Genomic DNA, 24,553 nt, shown 5'->3' with positions numbered 1-24,553 from the left:
AAGTAGAGGACATAGAAAGCTGGAAACAAATTTTTTGATCGTGACGAGAAAATAAAAAATTTATTTTAATATCTACGCACAAAATCAACAATCTAGGGATTTAAAATATCATCTTATAAAATAAGCGGGCATTTCCAACTGTACTTTTTTTAAATTCTTCTCATGTCTCGTTTTTCTTTAGATTTTGAATACACTTCAAGAGCAGAAAGTGTAACAATAAAGAGAACTGAAAGAAACAGATCCCTCTTCTCTCTCCACCGTTTCTCAATGTATGCACCACGTGCTTTGCACACGCTATGCCGCGGTGCCGCCACGCCGGTTCTGTTATGTATTTACAATCATCGGTATAATCCTCAATGGATGCTGCATAGTGTACTAATTATGGACATTCAATTAATTATCGGTGAAAATCTTAGCTTTGAAAATTTTGTAAAGTTATCGCGGCTTTTATAAATATTATTCTTATTATACACGACGAGAACGTAAATGATATAACTGAATGATGTAAATAATAGTGAACTTTTATAAGATATTTAAATTATCTACATTGATTTGGATGGTATCCGAAGAATTGTATTATATACTAGTGTTTATAGAATTGTGTGAATTATCGTTAAAAGAATTCTTTAAGGGATAAATTAACGAAATGCGACTATACATTACTGAAAAGAACAATTTTGATGTGGCTAGATGATAATCAAAGTAATCCTGATGTCAATGAAGCTTCAATTATTAGACAAGAAAAATAATGTTTTCAAAATTATTGGTGCGACCTTTAAGTGCAGGAAGATATGATAAATTTTGGACATTTTATCATCGTTTGTATCACACTGAGAGCATTAGTAGCACAATAAACGAACCAGTACCTGGAGTGTCGATATCTCAAATAAAACAGAGTCTGAAACAAAAGCAGATTAGCACTGTCGAAGGACACGCATGTATAATTGTAGAATGTCCTATATGTGACTTTGAAAAATTAAAAAAGGCCAAGATTTATATTAATAAGACAACAGGTAAGGAATTATAATATAAAATATATGTTATATAATTTGTGGTGTAAACAGATACAATCAAAATAACTTTTTCTCTTAAAAAACTCATTTTATTCAAGGATACTTTATGTGTGATAAATGTAGTTCTAAAGGTGAATGGAATATATTAGAGAAGTTTTTGTTGTTAACAAAAAGATCAAGCAAAACAAATAATATACAGGAATTGGAAACTTTAAGAAATACTATAAGAATTCAGGAAGATTATGTTTCAAAATGGAATAATATAATGAAATCTAATCAGCAAGTGGCAGATTTATCACCAGATTTATACAAGAAAGTTCTGCATACATTCTCTCTCCCAGTAAGATAGTTGAATTAAAAGGTATTTTTCAATATGTATAACTTTATATATTTATATAATATACATATTCAAAATTACAGACAATTTCACAACAAGACATTTCACAATTAAATGGAGTATATGCAGCTGCATCTACATTATTATATTTTCCATTAATTGCCTTTGGTAATAATATTGTTGGTTACAAAACTCTTTTTAGCAAAAATGAATCAGAACAAACTATACCTATTAACAATGTTGGTGGATTTATCAGTTACAAGCAAAAAGGCACTAGAGCTGATGGAACTGCAGTGATTGTGCCAACAATACATGATTTATTGGCATTAGCATCACAAAAGGCAGCGAATGTTATTATCTGTTTACCATATAATTTGCAGAGCTTACCACAGCAGTTGCTGCCAAGTCTGGAAAGTTTTAAGAAATTAATTTTATGGTTTGGGAATGATGAACCTAGCTGGTATACAGCCAGACAATTTGCTAAAAAATTAAACGAAAAGAGATGCTATTTTGTGAGACCAATTGACACGCAACCTAGACCAAAGCTAGCCATTGACAAAGGCTATGATCTTAAAAGTATTTTGACGAATGCGCAGCCGATATGGCACAAGAGTATTACTACTTTTGATGATCTCAGGCAAGATGTATTATGTGATTTGCAAAATATAGATAGAGTTCAGGGTGTAAAGTGGAAAAGATATCCTGCTCTAAATCGAATTCTGAAGGGACATAGAAGAGGAGAGTTTACAATTTTAACTGGACCTACTGGTAATAGTTGTACATTAATTAAAACTTAACTTTATATTAAAACAACAAAATAGCTAAACTTTATTTGCATAACAAGATATATTTTTTTACATGTTAGGATATTTTCAGGTTGTGGGAAAACTACATTTATGAGCGAGTATTCATTAGATTTAGCAATGCAAGGAGTTAATACATTATGGGGAAGTTTTGAAATCAGAAATGCTCGGCTAGCTAAAACTATGTTACAACAAATGGCAGAGGTTTCTTTAGAAGACAATTTAGACAAGTTTAACACATATGCAGATGCTTTCAACAAGTTACCGATTTATTTTATGACTTTTCATGGTCAACAGAACATCAGAATTGTTATGGATGTATGACCATATATCAAATTATTTATAAGTGAAAAAATCAATATTATGTATATCGGTTAAACTTATTGTTTTTTTTTGTTTTTTTTTTTTAGGCAGTTGAACATGCAACATATGTGCATGATATAGCTCATGTAATAATTGACAATATGCAGTTTATGATGGGCACATCGGATGAATCAAAACACATGGATAGGTGAGATAAATGTTTTAAAAATTTTTTCGTTATAAAAATTGATTTTATTTATATAGTGTTATGTTGTAGATTTTGGAAACAGGATAAAATCATAGCAGAATTTAGAAATTTTGCTACAAAGTATAATTGCCATGTTACTCTGGTTATACATCCAAGAAAAGAACGAGAGGAAGAATTGACGACTTTATCTATTTTTGGAAGTGCTAAAGCAAGCCAAGAAGCTGATAATGTATTAATTATACAAGATAAAAGACTTACTAATTTACGAGGAAAGAAATATTTGCAGGTATATGTCTACAAATATCTGATATGAATACATCTTCAATAAATAATACTATACTATTATTTTATTGTATCACATTAGGTTGCAAAGAATCGATATAGTGGAGATTTAGGCATAATGGTTCTGGAATTTGACAAAACCAGACTCAGTTATGTACAAAAGAAGAAAGCAAAATCAGAGGAAGCAAAAGAAGAAAAAGAAACTCTTTCTAAAGTTGAAAAATGATAATAGTAATAATAGCTTGTTACCAAAACTATGAACACATTACAAAATACATTCGCCAAACAATTTACATTTTAAGTAAAATGTATTTTGTAAAAATTTCTACAATATTTTCTATATAAAATCTAAAAAAATGATTGTATTTTATACATTACGTAGAGAAAGAATAAAGAGATGTATATATTTATACATAAAACATATTCATAAAATAAAATGATTAAATTATGTGATTTATTACACAGAGTTTCCTGCTTTACCGATTGAGTACGCCCACGTGCTATGATAATAGCAATAGAAAAGGAGATTATATATCGTTCATCGGATCGTCTCTTAACATAATTTGTTTCTGCATTTTAATCTTAATAGATCGCGTTGAGAAACACACGCGATACATTAACTATACGTGCGCTAATTTTATACGATGATACTTCGAAAATACTACTATCTTATTTATTTCGTTATTAATCTCGCGTGGTTTGCTATGTGCGATGTACCTTCGAAGGAACCAACAGTGCTGATTGCTATTTTAGTCAGGAATAAAGCGCACACATTGCCGTATTTTCTGAGTCTGTTGGAGCGACAAGATTATCCCAAGAAACGAATATGTCTCTGGTGAGTAACGAGACATAACCTTACTTTACTCCTACGCCGGCAATGATATTATCAGTGTCAGAGAAACTTACATATATATTTAAATTTATCGACGTAATAAATATTGATACACAAACAATCAAAGAACTAATCGGCGCAGGTTAATTAAGATTTCAATTTCAACATAAATTCGATAAAAATATTTACGCATCTCTCATTATAAATTGCTTTATAATTGTTATATTAGGTACTTTTAATAATAAACAGATGAAAAAAGGAGCTTTAGTTCAAAATACCTTTAAATTAAATTCCTGCTCGTCGAAATCGTCTGGATAATCGTACTGATATAGAATTTTATGTCAGCACATTTTTTACACTTCATCTCTCATTTTATTTACAAACAAAATTATTTATAAACTTGAAGTTGCCCGCCAGTCGCGCAATCAATACGGCGTGTTCGGAATTATATCGTACATTATCGCATTTTATACCTGCGTACAAAGTGTCCGCGTTTGGCAGAGAAAGCGCTCAGTTCTTGTCAACACTTAACATTAATTTGTTGGTACTAAAAATAAGAGTCAATCACGTTTAATTGCTAATACTGAGTGATTTCCTTTGCTGAACGTCAGTAAAAGTAGCGTAGGTGAACGATTTATCTACGAACTACGAACCATCATAATACAGGTGCGCATGCGAATACACCTGACGTCATATGACGTCACGCGACGACTGCGCAAGAACCCAACTGTTCCGCTCGAATTCTATTTCACGCATTTTTCATTGTAAAATGTAATAAATTTGTAAGTATTGCTCCTAATTCTTTTAAATTTCGTTTCCTTATCAATTTTGTCATTGAATAAATATTTATACGATATAAACAGAAACGAGAATATAAAAAAAATTAAACTATTGAAAAAAATAAAGTTTCCATATATACACGTATTTGAATTTGTACTCCATCTTATGTTATATTGTTGCGAAAATATTTTGATATAATACAATTTATTTATATCAAGTATAACATATACAGAAGACAATTACGATGAGACGATTTTTCACACTCATTGTTTTAGGATACGCAGCGATAATAATGTCGACAGGTCTATAGAGATATTGAATAAATGGATTAGTTTGGAAGGCGAAAAGTATCATTCCTTGAATGTTCAGTTAAATGCAACATCAACAAGATTCGAAGATGAGAGAACATTTGCAGATTGGTCGCCTCGCAGATTTGCGCACGTGATAGATTTGCGTGAAAAAGCGCTCGATTATGCGAGACAAATATGGGCGGATTTCATTTGGGTGCGTGAATTTTTTAATTTTAATAATCTCTCTAATTTATTTTGAGAGAATAAATTATTATTTTTCGCATGATGCGCGAATAATATATTTTCTCAACGATAAAGATGATATTAATAGTTTAATACAAAGTTAACTATAAGCTTTTCTTATAAACTATAATAGATATAAACTATAGATAACTATAGATAATATTTCAACTGCTCGAGATATTTATCGCATAAAATATTAGTTATATTAACTCGCTGTTATTTATGTGATGTGTGTATATGCGCTATTTTTTATATATTACACTTACATATCTTATGAACTTTTTTTTGTCACATTAATTTTTTACTTCAATTATCATAAAAATTTATAAATTTACGAGGATTAAGTTCTTCACAAACGTGCAATTATATTTTTACAAATACATCATTTTTTTTGTCTTTATCTAACATATTTGCAATTGATTAAAAATTTATCGAAGAAAAATAAAATTTTTGGCAGATGTTAGATGCTGATGTTTTTTTGACAAATTCGAATACCATACGCGACTTGGTACATAAGGGATATACTGTCGTGGCACCTGTATTGAGATCGGATGGCACGTATAGTAATTTTTGGGCTGGAATGAGGGAATATTATTATATGCGAACGGATCTTTACGAACCGATCTTAATTCGCGAAAAAATAGGATGTCATAATGTGCCTATGGTTCATAGCGCGGTACTTATAGATCTAAGAAGATACGATTCCGATCATCTAACTTACAAGTCTGAAAAATTGATCGCCTATGACGGACCTGAGGACGATATTATAATTTTCGCCATAGGAGCAAATAAATCGGGTAAATACTTGGAATTGTTTCATTTATATCACACTTATATTAAACACTTTATTATATATTTAAAATTATTACTATAATTAATAATAAAATTATATACTTATCAATTATAGATTATTTGAAATTATTGACTGTTTTGTTTATTTTAGTTCAATGAAAAATTTGATTTTTTTTACCTTAAATTTTGTAAAAAAAAAAAGATTTGTGCTTATGATAACATATAACATATCATATTTATGTCATAGATGTGCCATTATTCGTGTGTAATGATGAAATCTACGGTTTTATCATGGTGCCTCTAGAAAATGAAGAAACTATCACGGAAGATATGCAACGATTGACCAATATAAAAGTAGAAATATTGGGTAAGTTTGCCTCTACATAAATATACGTAATTTGTTTCATTGAACTTTTTGACAAATCTTTCATTGAACTTAACGTATTTTAAAATTAGTTAATATGTGTATATATTAACATTAATTATTAAATAAATCTAAATTGATTTAAGTTTTTCGCAATAAATTTTTATATTAAATTTTTTTTTTTATGTACATAATGTATGGATAATGATTACGGAAAATTATATACCTATTATATAATATTGTCATGTTCTATACGTTAATTGATTAATTTATATTTCATTAGAGATTTGCGTATCTTTTGTGCAGCATTCAACGATTTGCCGTTGTCGGACGATTTGAAAGAATTCGTGACATATCCGGAGAAAGACACCTTGGGTTTGGATCACATTTACATGATCAATCTTTTAAGACGACCGGAAAGACGTAGCAGAATGCATAGACTTTTCGACGAACTTGGCATTAGGGCAGAAATTATCGATGCCGTGGATGGTCGGTAAGTCACATGATAATAAATAAATATCTGTCATGAACGTAGAAATCGAAAATATCAGTTTCGACAGACGTGTTTTAATCCTATTGTTTATTTAATCCTATTGTTCTGATCTATTTTGAGCAATTTTTACCATAATTCTATATGTCCCATTTTTAGTATATATTTATAAAATATATAGAAATAGGATATATATATATATATATATATATATATATATATATATACATACTTATATACCTAGAATGAGATATTTTGGATGGATAATTTTGTATTTTTCCTTTTTTATTTATTCGTTTAGAAATCCTATTTCTATCAATAAATTTCAAACTCAAATATAAAATGTAGATTATACTAATGTATTATGCAATTAAAAAAATATCGTTAAATAAATTATATGTCATCGTGTCACAAAATAAAACTTTGATTGATATTTTATTATAATATAACTTTGATTGGTATTTTATTAAAATTGCAATGGAACATATATATAGAGTCTATTTGACTCCGAGTGTAGTACAACAAACGAATATGATTGCAAAACCAAAAGTATTGAGATATTGTCTCTAGGTATACTTATCAAATATGACTTATCAAATATGACTAACAAAATAATTTCTTAAAATAAATTATTTACATTTTTTACAAGAATTTACACAAATAAGAAAAACTATAACGACTTGTAATAGTCGTTATAGCTACATCAAAATAACGGAAGGGAGACAAAAATAAAGAAAGAGAAAAAGAAATAAAATAATAAGATTTTTATAACTGCTATTTCGCTCGTTGTACTTCGTATTTACATGATTGGTAAAATATGCCGAAAAATATTTTAGCCATGTATCTCTGTTTCTCTCTTGCATATCGCGCAGTTTACACGAGCGTGTTACCATATTCATGTGCATTGTAACCCGCACACACATATGTGTTTCCGTTTCGTGTTTTTCGGATGCTTATATTATGAAATAATCGACAAGTGGCGGTTCTTGATTGCGATTTGCTCTCGTCACTGTTGTACATTCTACTAATTCCTCGGTTGGTAGTAAAATTGGTGAGCGTCGTCCATTCACAGAAAGCGTTGTGCATTCGTTTCGTGGCGATCTGGAAAGATACTCTTTCCTAAATTTTAAATTTATATTTGCCTAAAAAATTTGACAGGCAAACTTTTTGCAAACTCTTTAATTTGCAATAAAATTTTGATTAGTTGGATTCATTATTTCTGCATTTAACAATTGTAAAATTAAAATATCGAGTTTAAAAAAAATTAATTTATACGATTTTTTAAAATCATTTCATCATATAATATTCATACATTAATGAAATATACATTTTTTTGAAGTTATTATGTAATACATCAAATATTATATACTGTATAAAGTAGATTTACCTTAATTTCATGCATTCTGGCTGCATAAATAATGGGATTGACCAAAGTTTTCAAGATAATAAGACCGTTAATTACGGCGTAGATGAAGAATTTGGTATGCATCGATACCCCATTTAATTGCAATATACAATCATCACAGAACAACATATATACTATTACTCCAGGCATCCAGCCGATTACGAAGCTTCCTTAAAAAGTACGTACGGTGTCGTTAAAGTTCGGATTCTTTTTTTTTGTTTTTTTTTTTTTTTTGTTTAATGAATATATAATTTGAAGAAATTAAATTCCACGTATAATATTTTGTTTTTGTATTGCATTTATGTTATGAAAATTTTGATACAATATGCTTGCATTCCTATTATGTATTCCTATTATTAAATACATTATATGTAACTCACTCGTTCTTACCAAGTATGTATAAAGTTGTATGGACAGCCTTAACGTTCTGTGCCATTTGTCTAGAATTACTACGCATTGCTTCCGCTGTTTTTCCACGAATGGAAGAACCTGCTCTGCAGAAACGTAGTCTCATGGCTTGATGTTTTTGTACTATGCAGAATATATGTACGTAAATGCAGACCATCAGACCAAAGGGTCCGAAAAAAAGACTACTGAACAACATTCGAAATTGCTTGTGAGACAGGAATCTGAAAGTATAGTGAAATATTTTATTATATTCATATATTCCTATACACATCTTATCACGAGTTGTGATAACTTACTTGCACAATATACTTGTATAATAATGACTCGTAATTTTACAACTACACTATATAGTTTCATAAATGTAAATCAAATAATTTTTTTCTATCGCTGCTGCTTTATAATCTATTAAACTTTTAAAAAAATCTGAACTTGGAAGTGAATTCTATGAATGGGAACTACATGACAAGGATTTTTATACAGTAATTTTAACAGTATTACACTTACACGCTTTTTTTACATTCTTCAGATTGAAAACCATCGTCTTCAACTAAATTAAAATACACCGCGAAAAAAGAAATTGGTAGCACCCATAGCAAAACCAATAAAATTGTGGTATTCCTTGAAAGAAAGAGAAAAATTTGATTATGTTGCTCAAATAGATTTTTGATAGACTAACAATAAATGATCTTACCTGTACGTCAAAATCGAAAGATAGTGGAGTGGTTTGAGAATACCAAGATAATGATTGGCAGCTAAAGCCATTAGGTGAAATACAGTAATTATCACGCCTCCCAATCTCACAACTTCGAGTACCAATAAAAAACAATCTACACCTAAAAGCGATTCTTTGTTTTTATTTGTAAAATATTTATTCATATACACATACGCACGTACTGAATCTTAAATTTATACAGCCTGTTCTACAATGTATTGATTTGAAAATAAGCAGAGAGAATTTCTATCAATATATTAAAAAAGTTATTATAATTACAATTTAAAATAATTTTATATATATATATATATATATATATATATATATATATAAATTTTTTTAAGTTTGTGAAATTACATGCGAAATGTATCTATCTATTTCTAATTAATTAACATTATGTATGACATTATATATGACATACATAACAATGTTTTCACATAAAAATTCTACCTTTCAATTTGATTCCAAGACCATTGGGTATGAAACTATTCATGATTAACCCTATGCCCAAAGCAGAGCTGGAAAAAGCATCTGCTCCTAGAAGTGCAATATGATTTTTAGATATAGTTTTTTTAAGTGCTTTTTTATTATAGAATTTTATTCACAATATTATTTTATTAAGATTTCGCATATGAAATATTATTTCCAATACATTCTTCAAAAGAAATCTTTATATCTAGTTTCAGCAAATATTAAAAAATATGGAACATTATTAAATAAAAAAAAATTTTAAAGATATTCAAAACATATATAAAAATAATTATTAATAATATACATGGTTATGTGCAAAGAGTGTCAAATCATTTATTAAAAATTTATGATTTACCAAAATTCAGTTAGAAATACATGATGAAGCATCATCCTTACTTAATTAATTTCAAGTATTTTCTTTGGTTTCAAGTATTTTTTTATTTTGTTGCTTATAATTTCAATTTTAATATAAAGTAATTTTAAAAGGTTAATTCATATTCAATTTTAATTACCAACATAGTTCATATTAAAGCTTAGGAAAATAGAAGAGAGAGAAAAGATATCATCAATTTATTTAGTGTTCATAGTTTTTAATATATGGTATTAATTAATTTGTCACTATTATTTGGCACTTTTTATTATTTCAAGTTAAACATATTAATGTGAAGAAAAAATATTGTGTTACCTGCTAAACTTAAACTGATGTACAACGTCGGACTGAGCGGACGTCTTATCCAAAATACGCTTATAAGAACTTTGATATTTACGGCTATTGAAATGACACAGAAGAGAATCAGCGGCGGTGTTCCATATAGATATAATACACCATCGACATTGTCAATTTGATTCGATATATTCGCGCTCTGCGCTGCCGATTCATTAATTATTATCATGTTTGTAGAGTCTATCGACATACTCATAGATTTCATCAAAACTTCTCAGACAACAATCAATTATAGCGATGCCAGGGATCGAAAAGTTCAAGGCGCTATATATGTGTTTCACAAAAAAATCCTTGAGCACTGCATAATAATATCGTCATTATCATAATATTTGTTTTTATATTTAGTTCGATTAATGTTATATATTCATCTTCCCAACATTACATATCATTTATTTTGAATAATCTTATAAAATTGAGCATCCAAAAATTCAAGAGCAGCTGATTACACTTCGTGCGTATTCAAGACTCTATTTGAAAAAAATTGTGATTTATGTTCTTCCCTGTTTTTTCCTTTGATCACCTTAAGAAACCTTTCATCCATCAGTAACTCGAACTTCTAACCGTTCTGATTGTTGGAAGACGCAATAATACCTTTTTTGTTTCTTCAGGTTTATTTCATGGCGCTCCCCTCTGCGAAGAAAATAAAAAGTTTCGAAAAATCAATTATATTATTACATATTCAGTGATCCGTATACAAAGAATTTCGTGCGTTGATTCTTATTATTAGTCTTAGCCTTTGAAACCGACGAAAATTTTTCGTTTTCAGTTGTCATTAATATTCAGACCCGATAACTACCTTAGGAAGGGATCATAATTTACGAGAAAATCGTTATCCAAGCGCGAGAGGTAAATCTGAGGAATAATCTGTAAAGAGCTGAGTACGTTATTCTCTTGAGAGCTGACGAAAGCTCGAAAGTTTGAGTAATCCACTTTATTAAATCTTCGTGCGATACGTTGTAATTTTTGCGAACTCAAATTTATGTCGATAATTGATAAAGTTCTAATTTTTTTCAAAGTTATTTATATTTTAGAAAACATCTTTTAAGAGTCCAAGTTATTTTTCTTAGAAATAATAAAAAAAAATTATTAGAAGAATCTGAAAGCAACAATTGGGAAAAGGGAAATAAGGAGGGATGGCGATATCTCGAGAGGAAGAATAAATTTTACAGCAAAAATAATAATGTTATTAGCTTGAGATATAGAGAACGTAATGACATCATCAAGAGGAAAATTCGAGCCGTTAAAAAATTATTAATTTACGCGCGGTGTGAAAAAGAGTCGATTTTCTGCGACTTGAATTTTCCCACGGTGAGACAAATATTAATGAAACAACCAACAACCGCGAATATTTCAGGTTGAATTAAATTGGGGGACAAAGATCGTTTTGCTTTTCCCAGATAATCTGCGGTATATACTCGGCGCTGTGTTTATATATTACGTACTAGATCAAGATTAGCTGTGTGGTTTTCCTTTATTTTAAACTTTGTGCGTACATGAAAATAAATTTTAAGTTTCTCACGTTCCTTTTATTATGAGGATTAACATAGCTTTTTGATTAATGTGAATTTGTTTTCTAAAAAAACAAAGTAGAAAGCAACAATTTTTAAGTTTTCAAAAAATATGAATTTCACGTGAACAATAAATTTCACGTGAACAAAATATAACAGAAACTATATTTTTTTATATAATGATATTTTAACTTCTATAAGTGTATGTTTAACTTTCTATTTAAATAGAAATATTGTTATAAGAAGAGATTTAAAAATAGAATATGAAAGAACAGCGTTGAAGTAAATTTTTTTTGGAAAATTTGATTTCTCATAAAATGATCTAAGAAATCGTAAGAGAAAAAGATTGATAAATCTAGAAAATTTTATTTTTTTTTGCCCTCTTGAAATTTAATTTGCATAAATGTATATGTTTTTATGTGTATACTTTATGTACATTTTGTTAGTATTTCTAGTTATAGACGTTTTCAATACGGAGTATGTAATAAATAACTTGATTTTTTGTAAGAGGAGTTGCCAGAAAGATTGCAAACGGATTTCGGTTTTGATTTCAATTTAGAATAGAGGCAAATAAACAAGAAAGATTGATTGCTAGCGATTCTTTACGTATCTCGGTACGAAGTGATTCTGACGATTTTCAGTAACATTTGATATATGGATCGTTATATGGAAATTTGGAATAATTTCTTTCTTAATAAAAAGATAGAAACATATAATAGCTTTTGCGTAAGTGATTAGAAAGAAAAAAAGAAATTTTTGCAAATTGCGCTTCAGGAATATAAATAGATAATAAAATGTTATATTTTAATAAAAATTGTAAATAGACTTTGCTTCTCTCTCTTTGTCTCTCAACAACATCTTGAATCAATGCATTTATTACAATATTTAATATAATTTTGAAAACGGCGAAGAAATATAATTTTAATAGGTAAAATTATTTTAATTTGTAATAAGCCAAATATTTTGCAGTAAATTTTATTCTATATATAGAACATTCTATAGAAATATATTTATTATTGCAGGATGTAAGGCAGAAGTGATATGCACGTAAAGTTAAAAAAACTAATGCACATTTGATAAATATTTTCCTTGCTCTAATTGCTTTTTAAATTTAAAAATACAAACACTTTATTACCGCGTAGTATAAAACTTTGCTTAGTTTACGTTTCGGGACGCAATAAAGTATGAAAAAATATGAACAATAATAGGTTTAATTAGCCGTTAACAATCGAGGGCTCGTGTAAAAAAATATATTGGAACGCAACTATATTAGAAAACATGTAGATATCGAGGGTTTAACTGGAGGAAGATGAACGCGAGAAAAATATTATGTATGACGATAATTGAAGAAGAATTTAATATATTTGCTAAATTTTTAAAAACACAACGGAGAAATACAATCTAACTTTTATCTCTTATCACAAAATGTTAAATGTAAGAGGAAATATTATTTTGACAAATGTAGTTAACTATTTCTAATATCTCGAATATTATTTATTAATAGAACTATATTTTCTTTCGTATATGTTTTATAATTTTAACGAAATTGAACAATTAAATTCAATTAATGCGTATTTATATTTTGAAATTGAGTGTGAGAGAAAAATACTTTCGAAACATGTACCAGAAATTAAATATGTGTGTGATCGATCTCTTTTGCATTTTACTGACAAATTTTACTATAAAATAATATAAACATTTTATTTTCGGTATCAATAAATAATTAAATCTAAAATTCGATATTTGAAACATTGAATACTTTAATATTTCGGAATCAGATATTTACTCAAAAATAATAAATTTCTTTATTCGGATATCTACAGCTTTAATATGAAGATGTCTCGAAGAACCCATCGAATCCCTTATAAATCGTATTAAATTTGTTAAAAGCCGATGTCGTCTACCGAGGCTAGCTGTAAACTCGCAAAACCCTACCCTTCTTCTTTGTCCCATTTCAGTATTGTAACAGTAGCGCACGTCTCGCGGGTGATAAATATCCTCCCAGGGGTAAATGATACGCAGTTTAAGTGAAGGAGGAATCGATAGACTTCGTTATTTTGATGTATAAAATACGCACATCGTTGTAGCACACGGTTCAGATAAACAGGACAGATAAGCTGGGACAGTGACGCGATGCTTTGGACTATTATAACAAAAACCGCATTTGATTTTGCATAGTCACTTCTCGGGTAATTATTTGCCAATTATTCAAAGATATTGATCCATAGCATTAATTGCTTATTAATGTGCGAAAGGATTAAATTCAATGTATGTAATTCATATATTAATATATAAATCATTTTTAATCAGTCAAATGCTATTTTTATTAAGTTGATACAAAACATAACATTATTCTACATCTTCGAAGATTTTGACAAATGAGAGAAATAAAAGTTCGTACTTTTTGCCCTTTCATTAGCGATATTTTAAAATAAATCTTTTACTTTTAAAGTTAAACTTTGTATTAATATAAAAACTGCAATATTGAATAAAAAATAATATTTAAAAATTTTTAATTTAAAAAAAAATTTTTAGTTTTGTTAAATATTTTTAAAATTATTTTTTTTATATTTTGATGATATATATTACTAAAAAACCGAAGTTCTGCAATTTTCTTGATATTTTCGTTGCCATATCCCTAGACAGCAACATATTTCTTTTTTCTGAATCTATAGCAATTTTGGTAAAATTATGAATATCAAATTCACATAATTATTACAAAACGAGGTGCATGCAATTCGATTTATATATATGTACATATATATATATATATATATATATATATATATATATATATATACATAAGATGCAATATGTAAATACCGTCAATTTTCTACTATTACGTTATTGTTTCGCTGGAATAGAATTTTTTAATCAAAATTTTATTGTGAAAATTTATATTTTATCTTAGAAAGATTTTATTTTATATTTCTGAGACAAAAAGAGATAATATTTTATTCCTGATATGACTGGATATGAATCCGGACAGACAAAAATAGATGAACTTATTCCTGGTTTAAATCCCTAGCGATGTTCTAAGAATATCTTGGATGTTATAAAAAATAAGTATATCAATAGATGACAGTGGTCACATATATTAGCATGTCTTGAAACATTTTCTTCATAATCCTGTGAGATAACTTGTGTAAGATAACTCAAGGATCTTGTGATTTTATACAAGGCATCTTGAAAAGATCACACAAATCTCTTTTCATTTTATGTAGGTTGTTAATCTCAACACACGGCGTATAACATAATATAAAAAGTTGCAAATTATATCTCTCTTTAATACTATTTTCTAATTATAAGATAAATCGGTATAAAAAAAAATTTAGATTAATTCTTTTAATTAATTCTTTTTTTTAGAAGAAACTTATTTTTTGTTTGTGTATCCTTTTTTTGGTCACTCAATTAGTCTCTATCGCCATTGACCTCAATATTTTGCCAGAGCTTGTTTTATACTTGTTTCGACGATAAGAAAGATTGATGCGTGTTTTGCTTGAAAATTCTAACAGCCGACGGCGCAAAGTTCCCTTTTCGCAACTTCCACCCAAGCGTAGGTGCGACATCATCGACACGTGTTGCATCTTGTATGATCAATGATTTGATAAAGGTCTTTTCACATCTTTCATCATCTGATAAAATTAGAACTGAAGCTCGTCAAGATAAATAGGAATGCTTTCTCGAATAGAAAGAGCATGGAAAATATAAAAGAAAAAAAAGACAAGTATGTATATATGATATTATGGTAATCTACTGATGTGAAAGGGATGGATTTTCTCGCATTGTTTTCATCATTGCTCGCACGTGCACATGATGAATGACCAGAATATTCCTCTCACGTGTTTCCATACACGCAATAAAACATTTTGACCAAATCATTGGATCAATAAAATGAGGCAACTGTGCCGAAAGTTAAAACGAACCATTCGTTCTCATGCCGGAAGCTAAAATATTTATTATTATATACAGAGTTCCGTTTCTGTATATATCTTTCATATTGTCTTTTAATAATGGATTTTGATCAAGTCCATTATTTTTCTACATAGTTAATAGTTCGAAATAGTCCGAAACAAGTTAATAGTTCTTGAATAATTAGCAATTGAAAAGTACATTCTTCTTTCGATAAATTATTAGGCATGGGTAATAAAGCTATCTCAGCTAGCAAGCGCATGTGATTTTGACATCTAATGACGTCATTTGGACGTCAAATAACGTTATTTTGAAATGCACATCAAATGACATGCATTGGCTACTTGGGATGTTGCCATACTAATATCAAGTAAATTTTAATACAATTTAAAGACGTTAAGGATTAAAAAAATTTGCATTATATATTAATTCTTATTTTTCGCAATAAAATACTCCAAGTTAGTCAAAATATTTGTCGTTAATATTTAATGTTAATGAAGAGATGGAGTATTTTATATTAGTATAAAATTTAAGTAGAAAATATTATGAAAAAATAGAAACAAAATAAAATAAAAAACATAAAAAGAAATTATAAATTTCTACATGTAATAAAATATGTCCTTGCTTCGCGTTTTTTTTTTTTAGAACAGATGGTTTTACCATTTGTTAAGAACGTTTATTTTCACTTCTCAAATGGTCCATTAAATCCATCTGGGACAAGCATAAGGCTTCGGTGAAAATTAGAGTGATGTCTGTTTCAGAAATGGGGTGGGAACTACAGCGAAAATCCGCCGACACGAATATAAAAATGCGTCTAATTTGATTTAATTCTTTGAGAGAGGTTTTTTTTCGGAAAAAGTTGCTTTATATTTATATATTGTATATAATCCATTGACGGCTGAATTTTATTCCCAGGCGACTGGAATTTATATGAATTAGAGAATTGTAATATATTTTTTTCGAAAAATTAATTGTTTGCACTTTTAAATAATTTGGATATTATATTGAATTTAATACCAAATATTAAAATATACAATCAGTAATTACAGAAAAATAATGTGATTATTATGCTAAGATTAATATATGATTAAGATTAATATATGATTAAATCAATAACAATTCATCAGAAATCAGATTTTTGAATAAAAGACATGTATATAAGCTTTTTTTTTATATACAACAAAAAATAAGTAGAGCAACACTCACACAAAAAAATCTGAAAATTGTCGGAGATGGTACTTATTCTTTTTATTCTTTTAATTTTAAATTAATTAAAGTTAATTATTTTATTTAATTAAATAATTTTTTTAATACTTAGATTCATACATTGCTAAAATTTTCACTTTTATATTTATTTAAAGAAATATATTTAATATTATAAAGAATATTATTTATAATGGTGTAAATAGTCAATTATTAAAACAAAAAACATAAGTACATGCAATTATAGCTTAATTAAAACAGATTGTGACTAATGTATAACAACAAAGTGATTATAATATAATAGGAATTTAATGAAAAATTAATTGTTTGTGATTATACATTTATAAATATGTAACATATACTTACGTGAGAAGTTTCCTTCCTATTATCAAAGTATTTCTAATCTGTTTTCACGCTACTATCGCTATTTTCATGTAACTGTTATCGCACGATTTTATCTTATTATTAATGTTTATTGAAATGCAACATTAAAGGAACGGAAGTCAGTGATAGACTGAAGGATTTTCGCATACTCTGTTCGGCCGAGTCCTTTCGAAATTTACCACGCGCAGGCTCATGGCGTGTCAGGCGCAGAACGCGAATGTTGCGCGCTTGGAAAAACACTTTGACGCATGAAACAAAAAAAAAAGGACCGATCCCTTAATATCGATAAGCGTCGATGAAGCGAAAGATTAAAATGCATCCTACGCGCATTCATTATCGTCAGTGTCTCGAGGATAACTGAACTTTGCAACCGAGAAATATTGATCGTTCTAGATTTATGATTATGCTCGACACCGTCATTGTGTTATTATATTTTAATGATATTCCTTTTAATATAAAATTCTTCTCTTGAGAACAATGTCGAGAAAATTTATAGAATTTACAAATAATTAACAATTAGAAATGATATGGTAAATTATGCTTTTTAGGATTAAAAAGTTTTATTCTTCAATTAATTTTAAATGGAAAATTTTAGGATTAAAAGGTTTTATTCTTCAATTAATTTTAAATGGAAAATTTTAATTTCTGGTAATTAGATCGTAAAAGAAAATCCTTAATTGCAATTACAATATTTTTTATTGGTACAATCGACTTTTTTATACGATTTGAGATAAATTCTGAAGATTTGATTTTACGACACAAACGTTTGCTCGAAAAGTAGTTTTATATGTATATAATGTTCATTAAGAAATCAGGATGAAACAGCAGACAATAAATAAAATAGAATTGTTTTCTTTCCTGTAAAAATACATATATTTCCGTTTTTTTCAATATTATGCTAACATAGTATTGAAACTTCCAAGTGCTGGTTAATTCGTTCTATAGAAAGGAATATATCGCGTGACTCTACACTAATAATCGGATTTAAGTCCGAACCGAAGAACATGATAGTTTCTCCGCGCTTCCTGTCTTTACTCTTGGTTAACTTCCTGATACCTCAGAGGAATATTGATAGAATATTCAAGAAGATTTGACAGAATTTGCACGTGCGAAAGCTGATTAAATCTAGCTGCATTAATCAATGTCCTGATTTCTCGAATGCTATTTGCACGATTTAAGTACATTTCAAATATGAATTTAATTAGTAATAATTTTATTTCTAATCTGCCACTCCTATTTCGGACCACGCGTTTCCTTATATGATCTTTTCATATAGTTTACGTTCAATATAATTATTTATGCAATATTTTCTTATATAATTAAACGAAAAACATGATACTCTCCCATAATTTACATATTATAAATATTTATTATAAAATGTATTATTACAGTGTATTTCATTATTTTAAGTCTCGGCGGGTTGCCTTTATGATTCAGGGGTAAAAAACTATATCCTTTTTTCCCTTCAATTATGTATTGATGTCATATTTTGAAGAAAGCACATTGGCTTATATCACGATCAATATTCAGGAGTATGTTTTTTTTATAAGATAATATAAAACTTTATCTGTTTTCGAAGCGCATAAAGTTCTTTTCTTGCTCCTTTTTCCATGGTCATCGTTTTACATTCTATTATTTTCTTTTGGACTCGTAATCATTTTTCAAGCTAAGATACCACGAAATTGTTACAAAGTCTTACCGTGACAAATCAAATCAAAATTCTGCTGGGGAAAAAAGGGAAATAGTCAAAATGTCACTTGCCGTTCGAAAATGATCTAAGATTAATACTGGAGATGCGAAATTCGTGGTTTCGCAAAGTAAGCATGACGAGAGAACACCGCGTAAAACTTAATCGAAACGCTAGTGCCTCTGGGGATGGAATTTTCTTCTTGGAAGGGAGATTGGATACCTAACGTAGGCGTGTATAATCCAGACTGAGAAGAGAGTGTAATTTACGCCTTTGCAACTCGTAGCCATCTGTTTCCTATTTTATAGTATCTATTTTTAAATTATCTGCTTCTTTCTAGTATTTTGCTAATTTTTTCACTAATCTAATAACACGGATATGAGCACGATAATATACATATTGTTTACTATTCATATAGTCATAATATATCTAGAGTTTATATTTATTTAAGGAGTGGGGTAAAGGTCATGTAAAAAAGGATACACTCTGTTTCGTGCTCCTTGCCTACTCTCTCGCTCGCACGTAACATAGCGCTTTCTTTCGCTATGCTTTTCTTTATCGTACATCTTTATCCTCATTTTTCAACACTTCTAAATATATTATGGCCATTCATTTGCTTCTTTCATTACGCCAGATATCTATTTCAGCGAATTGAGAATAATCGGTGTAATAGCCCAATAATAAAAAATCACGCAAACATTTAATCTATTCCGCTCGAGTTAATAATGTTTTCAAAACATAAGCATACTTTTTCAATTTATTTAATAAGTTTAATTTATTTACTTAAATTTTATTTAATTAATTCTGCAAATTAATTATTAATTAATTACATCTCTTGCAATATTGATTTGAGAGTAAAAATGTTGAGAGTTTCTTTTACATCTTTTAGAGAGCTACTCAATTATTTATAACATGAATGATGAATACGAATATAAATTACTTATCGTCGCTCCGTCCATCACTTGATGCTTATCCGGAGTTTTCTTCCTCTCTTATTCCTTTGCTGAATCCACATGGCATTTACATTCACTCGTGAAAACACAGTTAAATACGAATACGCGATGATCGTAGAACACTTTGCTGATTCTCAATCGCGGATCATCACAATCACATGTACTTTGATAAAGATTTATGTCGCGACACAGTTTCGTGTCTTTATAAAAAATTTATTTTATATATATATATATATATATATATATATATATATATATACGCAATATATTAATTTATAAAAGTATTTAAAATTATACATTAATTACAATATTTATTAATAGATAGATGTGTCACAAAGTTTTCCGTGATATTAATTACTCCTGCAATTCGATTATTTTTGTATTAGAACACCATATAGGCACACGCTACGCGCACATTGAAAAAAAGTAACGTTATTACGAATTTTTCTATTCTTTAAATTTCTATAAGTTTATTGTGTGATTTAAAATACATAAACATTTTGAAGAAAAAAATTATTCTTTTAAGTATCATATCACTTTATCATGGTATATGTGATAATCGATCATCTTCCGAGACACATTTACTTAATAAGGTGTTTTTTACAGATACTTTTGAGACTTGCCATGACGTTTCGATGGTTGATGTATAATGTATTTGTCAATGCGCTGCGTCTTTAACGATATCCGTTGAGAATTGAACAATCTCGTAATCTATTACTACACGATAATAATGTACGATACGATGGACCGTTGATTTTCTTCAGCCTTCTTTCGTTCCAATCATCTCAAATTTAATAAATAAATATTTTATTATAATACATTTTTTGAAATAATTTGCGACATGTTTAAAACTGACGTACTAAGCGGAAGAATATGAAATTGATGAATGGAATCGACCTGACTCGTATTCACCCCGACTCTGATCTCAGAGTCTTATATATGTCTTTAAAATGTAATGAAATGAAGATTGTAGTGACTATCTACATGTAAAACACAATATAGCGATTTTAGTTCATGAGATAAGAGATGGGGTAGAAGTAAACGAAGACGATTCTACCATTAATCGATAAAATTTTGACTGATCTAAACGAAATCGGAGCAAAATCGAAATGTCACACGAAGTCGCTGCTAGATATTCGTGAAACTGAAAGCTGACGCACTAGTGCGCTTAAATATGCCTCACTATATATAAATTATTTACAACTTGTGGCAATGTTTTTACAACACGTGTCGCGTTTGGGTATACTTAGCTTCCCCTTCAGGATAAACCTTCCAGGTACTAAGCCCTCCCACCAACGTCAAGGTGTACCCATTGGGAGGGTTTTTTTATATAACTTTAATGTAATTTGTAATTTATTTTATAATTAAGAGATTATACCTTTATCACACATTTTAATAGAAGTAAATAAATTTATAAATTAAAAGTACAGATAAATATTTGTGCGGGAATATTAATATTTGAAAATATAATTAGATTCGCCGATTGTGTTCACATGAAAGATTATGCCGTTATTATTGTTTTTTACATAAATGAATAAATATATGTATAAATTAAAATTAAAAGTAAATATTAATATTCGAAAATTAAGAAAATATCACGCACTAAACATTATCTAAAGTAAATTAATTAATATTATTAAGTAAATTGATTAATAAAATTATATATATATATATATATATATATATATATATATATAATTTTATATTATATTATATTATACTATAATTATATATTATAGATTATCGAAAAATGTAGAAAAATATTTAACTTCATATAAATAATAAATCCCATATTTCATATAAATAATAAATGATCCCATATTTCGATAACGATAAATATCGTCGCGATTACATGTTGTTTATGAAAATTAATTAATTGTTAATAACAATAATCTTAGCGAATTATTTTCCGATACTTGTCACGTTCGTGCCGTTTAGGAAAGAAATTCGACAATATATAGAGCGTTTCGCCAGAACCTTTTCGCTCAAGTCATGCCGCTCGAATGACAATAAGATGATTGCATGTCTTACCAATGTCTTAACAATAATAAAGAAAAACGATAGCCAAATACCATATAATAATTTTAATTTCGATGATTGGGTCAACATCGCATATATATAAAATCTAACATAAGTTTATTTAAAACATATAATTTATCGTAGATTGATCAAGAAATTAAAATTATGAAAATTAATTTAATGTTATTATTTTATGCTAAATTTTTATATTCCAAAATGATTATCAATATTTCACTGATCAATTATAAAATAATAATGTTACATTGTTTTTAATTGATTACTTTTTTCGGCTATGCTTATTTTCAGAAAATTGTCTAAAATTTATATCTGATAAATATTTACTTTTTATTAACTTATTTCATGTCATCTCGTTATTCTCTCTTATCGTTCTAGGATTTTGAATGAGAGTTCTCTACAGAAATGGGGCGTGATGCCGATGCCGGGATATTCGGATCCTTATTACAAAAGGTGAGAATCTGAAAATACACGGTGAAAAGAATTTTATTTAACCAAATTTAAAATTAAAAAAGGAGAAAGAGAAAGTTTAGACAATCAGAATTTCACAATCTATAGATTCGCTTTAAATATGAAATTGCATATATCCATAGATTCTAAAGAGTTGTGAATTCTTTATGTAATCATAAATTCTAAATGAAATTTAACAACAAAAAGTTTGCGCATCAATAAGCACGCTTTGATTTTTATTTGTCAATTATTAATTTTCTTTTAGACCGATGACGATGGGGGAGATTGGTTGTTTTCTCAGTCACTACAGTATATGGCAGAAGGTAATGAAATATTTTTCAAAATATACTCTCGTTGTGATTATTAATAAAATAAATAAATTAGGTGCTAGAGCACGGCTATAAAAGCGTCATGGTGCTGGAGGACGACGTACGGTTCGAGCCATTCTTTCGACAGAAAGTCAATTATGTTTTGGCGGAATTATCCTATCTCGGAATCGAGTGGGACTTGGTGTAAGTTTCCTGGCAAAATTCATTTAAATTAAATTTATTATTAAATTTATTATTAAATTTATTATTAAATTTATTTTTTAATAACTTTATCACGACCTAATAAAAAAAAGAAAAAGAAAATTAATAAAGAGAAAGAAAATTAATTCAATTAATTAAATAAAAATTAGTGCTATCTAAAAGATATTAATGCAAGATTTAAAAAACATGTTATATTTTCGCAATCTTATATTTATTTTAGATACATAGGCAGGAAGAGATTGGAGACATCCGAGAGTCCAGTAGAAGGTTCTAAAGTTTTATTGCATGCGGCATATAGTTATTGGACACTCGGTTATATTTTATCGGAGAGTGGAGCGAAGAAACTGATCGACGCAATGCCTCTCGGGAAATTAGTTCCTGTCGACGAATATCTCCCCATTCTTTCGGATACGCATCCTAAGTATGTATGAAATGATTAACGCGCAAAAAGTTTCAAGGGTATAAATAGACGGTCAATATCCATGGTTCAAGCAAAAATCAGAACAAATAAATTTCAAAAAATGCAATAAATCGTGCACAATACAACATAGAACATTTTGATGAAAGTCGCAATCGATTTAATATTAGGTGTGTGATTACATCCGATTCACTTCGGCAAATGTTATAACATTCATACATGGCATTTTGTTATTTCTACAGTGAACAGTGGGCAGCTCAATTTCCTATCCGGGATTTGATTATTTTATCAACAAACCCACTTCTGATTTATCCGATGCGTTATACCGGTGAGGACGGTCACATCAGCGACACGGAAGATTCAAAACTCGTGCAAAATACTGTCGCGTCTATTAAATCAGAAAATCGAAATGAACTATGATTAATTTGGAGATCAAAGAGATAAAAAAAGAATTTCGAATTATCTAGTCGAAGAAATCAACTTGCGAATCTAAATCTAATGGCAAATTAATAAAATTTTCAACTGAAGTTGATTTTCTCGCAATTATATTGCTAATCTACTGCTAATACATTCTTATATATGTATTACTAATTTAAAGTTGATAAACATAGTCATTATAAGTAATATACAAGCATTTTTATAGAAAACAGAGTTGCCATAATTTTATAGATTTCATTGAAGAAATATATAATCCGCTCGAATTTAGGTTTTATATGTAGTTGTAGATATAAATATATATCTTTTTTCCGATTTTTATTAAAAGATAAATAGTTAAGAGCACTATGACAACCACACTGTTAAAGAGCATTGTATGATACAGAAAATGTTTTTATATTTTTATATGTTGTAATAATATTATACGATCAATATATATCGATCTCAGTAGCATATTTTGTTTATCAATTTCCTTGTCTGCTTTTTGCATCACAATTATACAGAGTGTTTTATTTATCGCTTATTTCGCATCAGTTGGTTGTATAGTCGCACAGTAATGTTTCAAATATGCCGCTTCTCATC

At 28.5% G+C, this 24,553-nt stretch overlaps 3 protein-coding genes and 1 long non-coding RNA gene across 4 annotated transcripts; 2 read left to right on the top strand and 2 right to left on the bottom strand.

The window, feature by feature from the left end:
• Positions 1-144: 144 nt before the first annotated feature.
• LOC126849988 (mitochondrial DNA helicase) lies at positions 145-3,347 on the top strand. The gene is made up of 7 exons (XM_050592521.1): positions 145-1,013; positions 1,112-1,353; positions 1,434-2,118; positions 2,227-2,471; positions 2,564-2,664; positions 2,734-2,950; positions 3,029-3,347. The coding sequence occupies exons 1-7, from the start codon at positions 749-751 to the stop codon at positions 3,170-3,172; spliced, it is 1,899 nt and encodes a 632-aa protein (XP_050448478.1). The 5' UTR covers positions 145-748; the 3' UTR covers positions 3,173-3,347.
• Positions 802-4,526, bottom strand: LOC126850084 (uncharacterized). Its single transcript, XR_007687486.1, has 3 exons — positions 4,057-4,526; positions 1,738-1,757; positions 802-898 (listed from the first exon to the last, which is right to left on the bottom strand). It is a non-coding gene; the product is annotated as an uncharacterized LOC126850084 (long non-coding RNA).
• Positions 3,465-24,413, top strand: LOC126849996 (glycosyltransferase 25 family member). The gene is made up of 10 exons (XM_050592537.1): positions 3,465-3,781; positions 4,834-5,062; positions 5,549-5,888; positions 6,131-6,250; positions 6,554-6,740; positions 22,517-22,591; positions 22,854-22,911; positions 22,973-23,100; positions 23,339-23,539; positions 23,779-24,413. Exons 1-10 carry the CDS (start codon positions 3,591-3,593, stop codon positions 23,954-23,956), a joined length of 1,707 nt encoding a protein of 568 aa, XP_050448494.1. The 5' UTR covers positions 3,465-3,590; the 3' UTR covers positions 23,957-24,413.
• Positions 7,035-17,664, bottom strand: LOC126850018 (trace amine-associated receptor 4-like). The gene is made up of 8 exons (XM_050592602.1): positions 17,447-17,664; positions 10,419-11,087; positions 9,713-9,799; positions 9,242-9,383; positions 9,055-9,168; positions 8,533-8,771; positions 8,125-8,312; positions 7,035-7,838 (listed from the first exon to the last, which is right to left on the bottom strand). Exons 2-8 carry the CDS (start codon positions 10,660-10,662, stop codon positions 7,611-7,613), a joined length of 1,242 nt encoding a protein of 413 aa, XP_050448559.1. The 5' UTR covers positions 10,663-11,087; positions 17,447-17,664; the 3' UTR covers positions 7,035-7,610.
• Positions 24,414-24,553: the final 140 nt, after the last annotated feature.

Source organism: Cataglyphis hispanica, chromosome 5 (genome assembly GCF_021464435.1).
Source record: "Cataglyphis hispanica isolate Lineage 1 chromosome 5, ULB_Chis1_1.0, whole genome shotgun sequence".
NCBI lineage: Eukaryota > Metazoa > Arthropoda > Insecta > Hymenoptera > Formicidae > Cataglyphis > Cataglyphis hispanica.
This window is presented reverse-complemented; position numbering and strand designations above follow the sequence as displayed.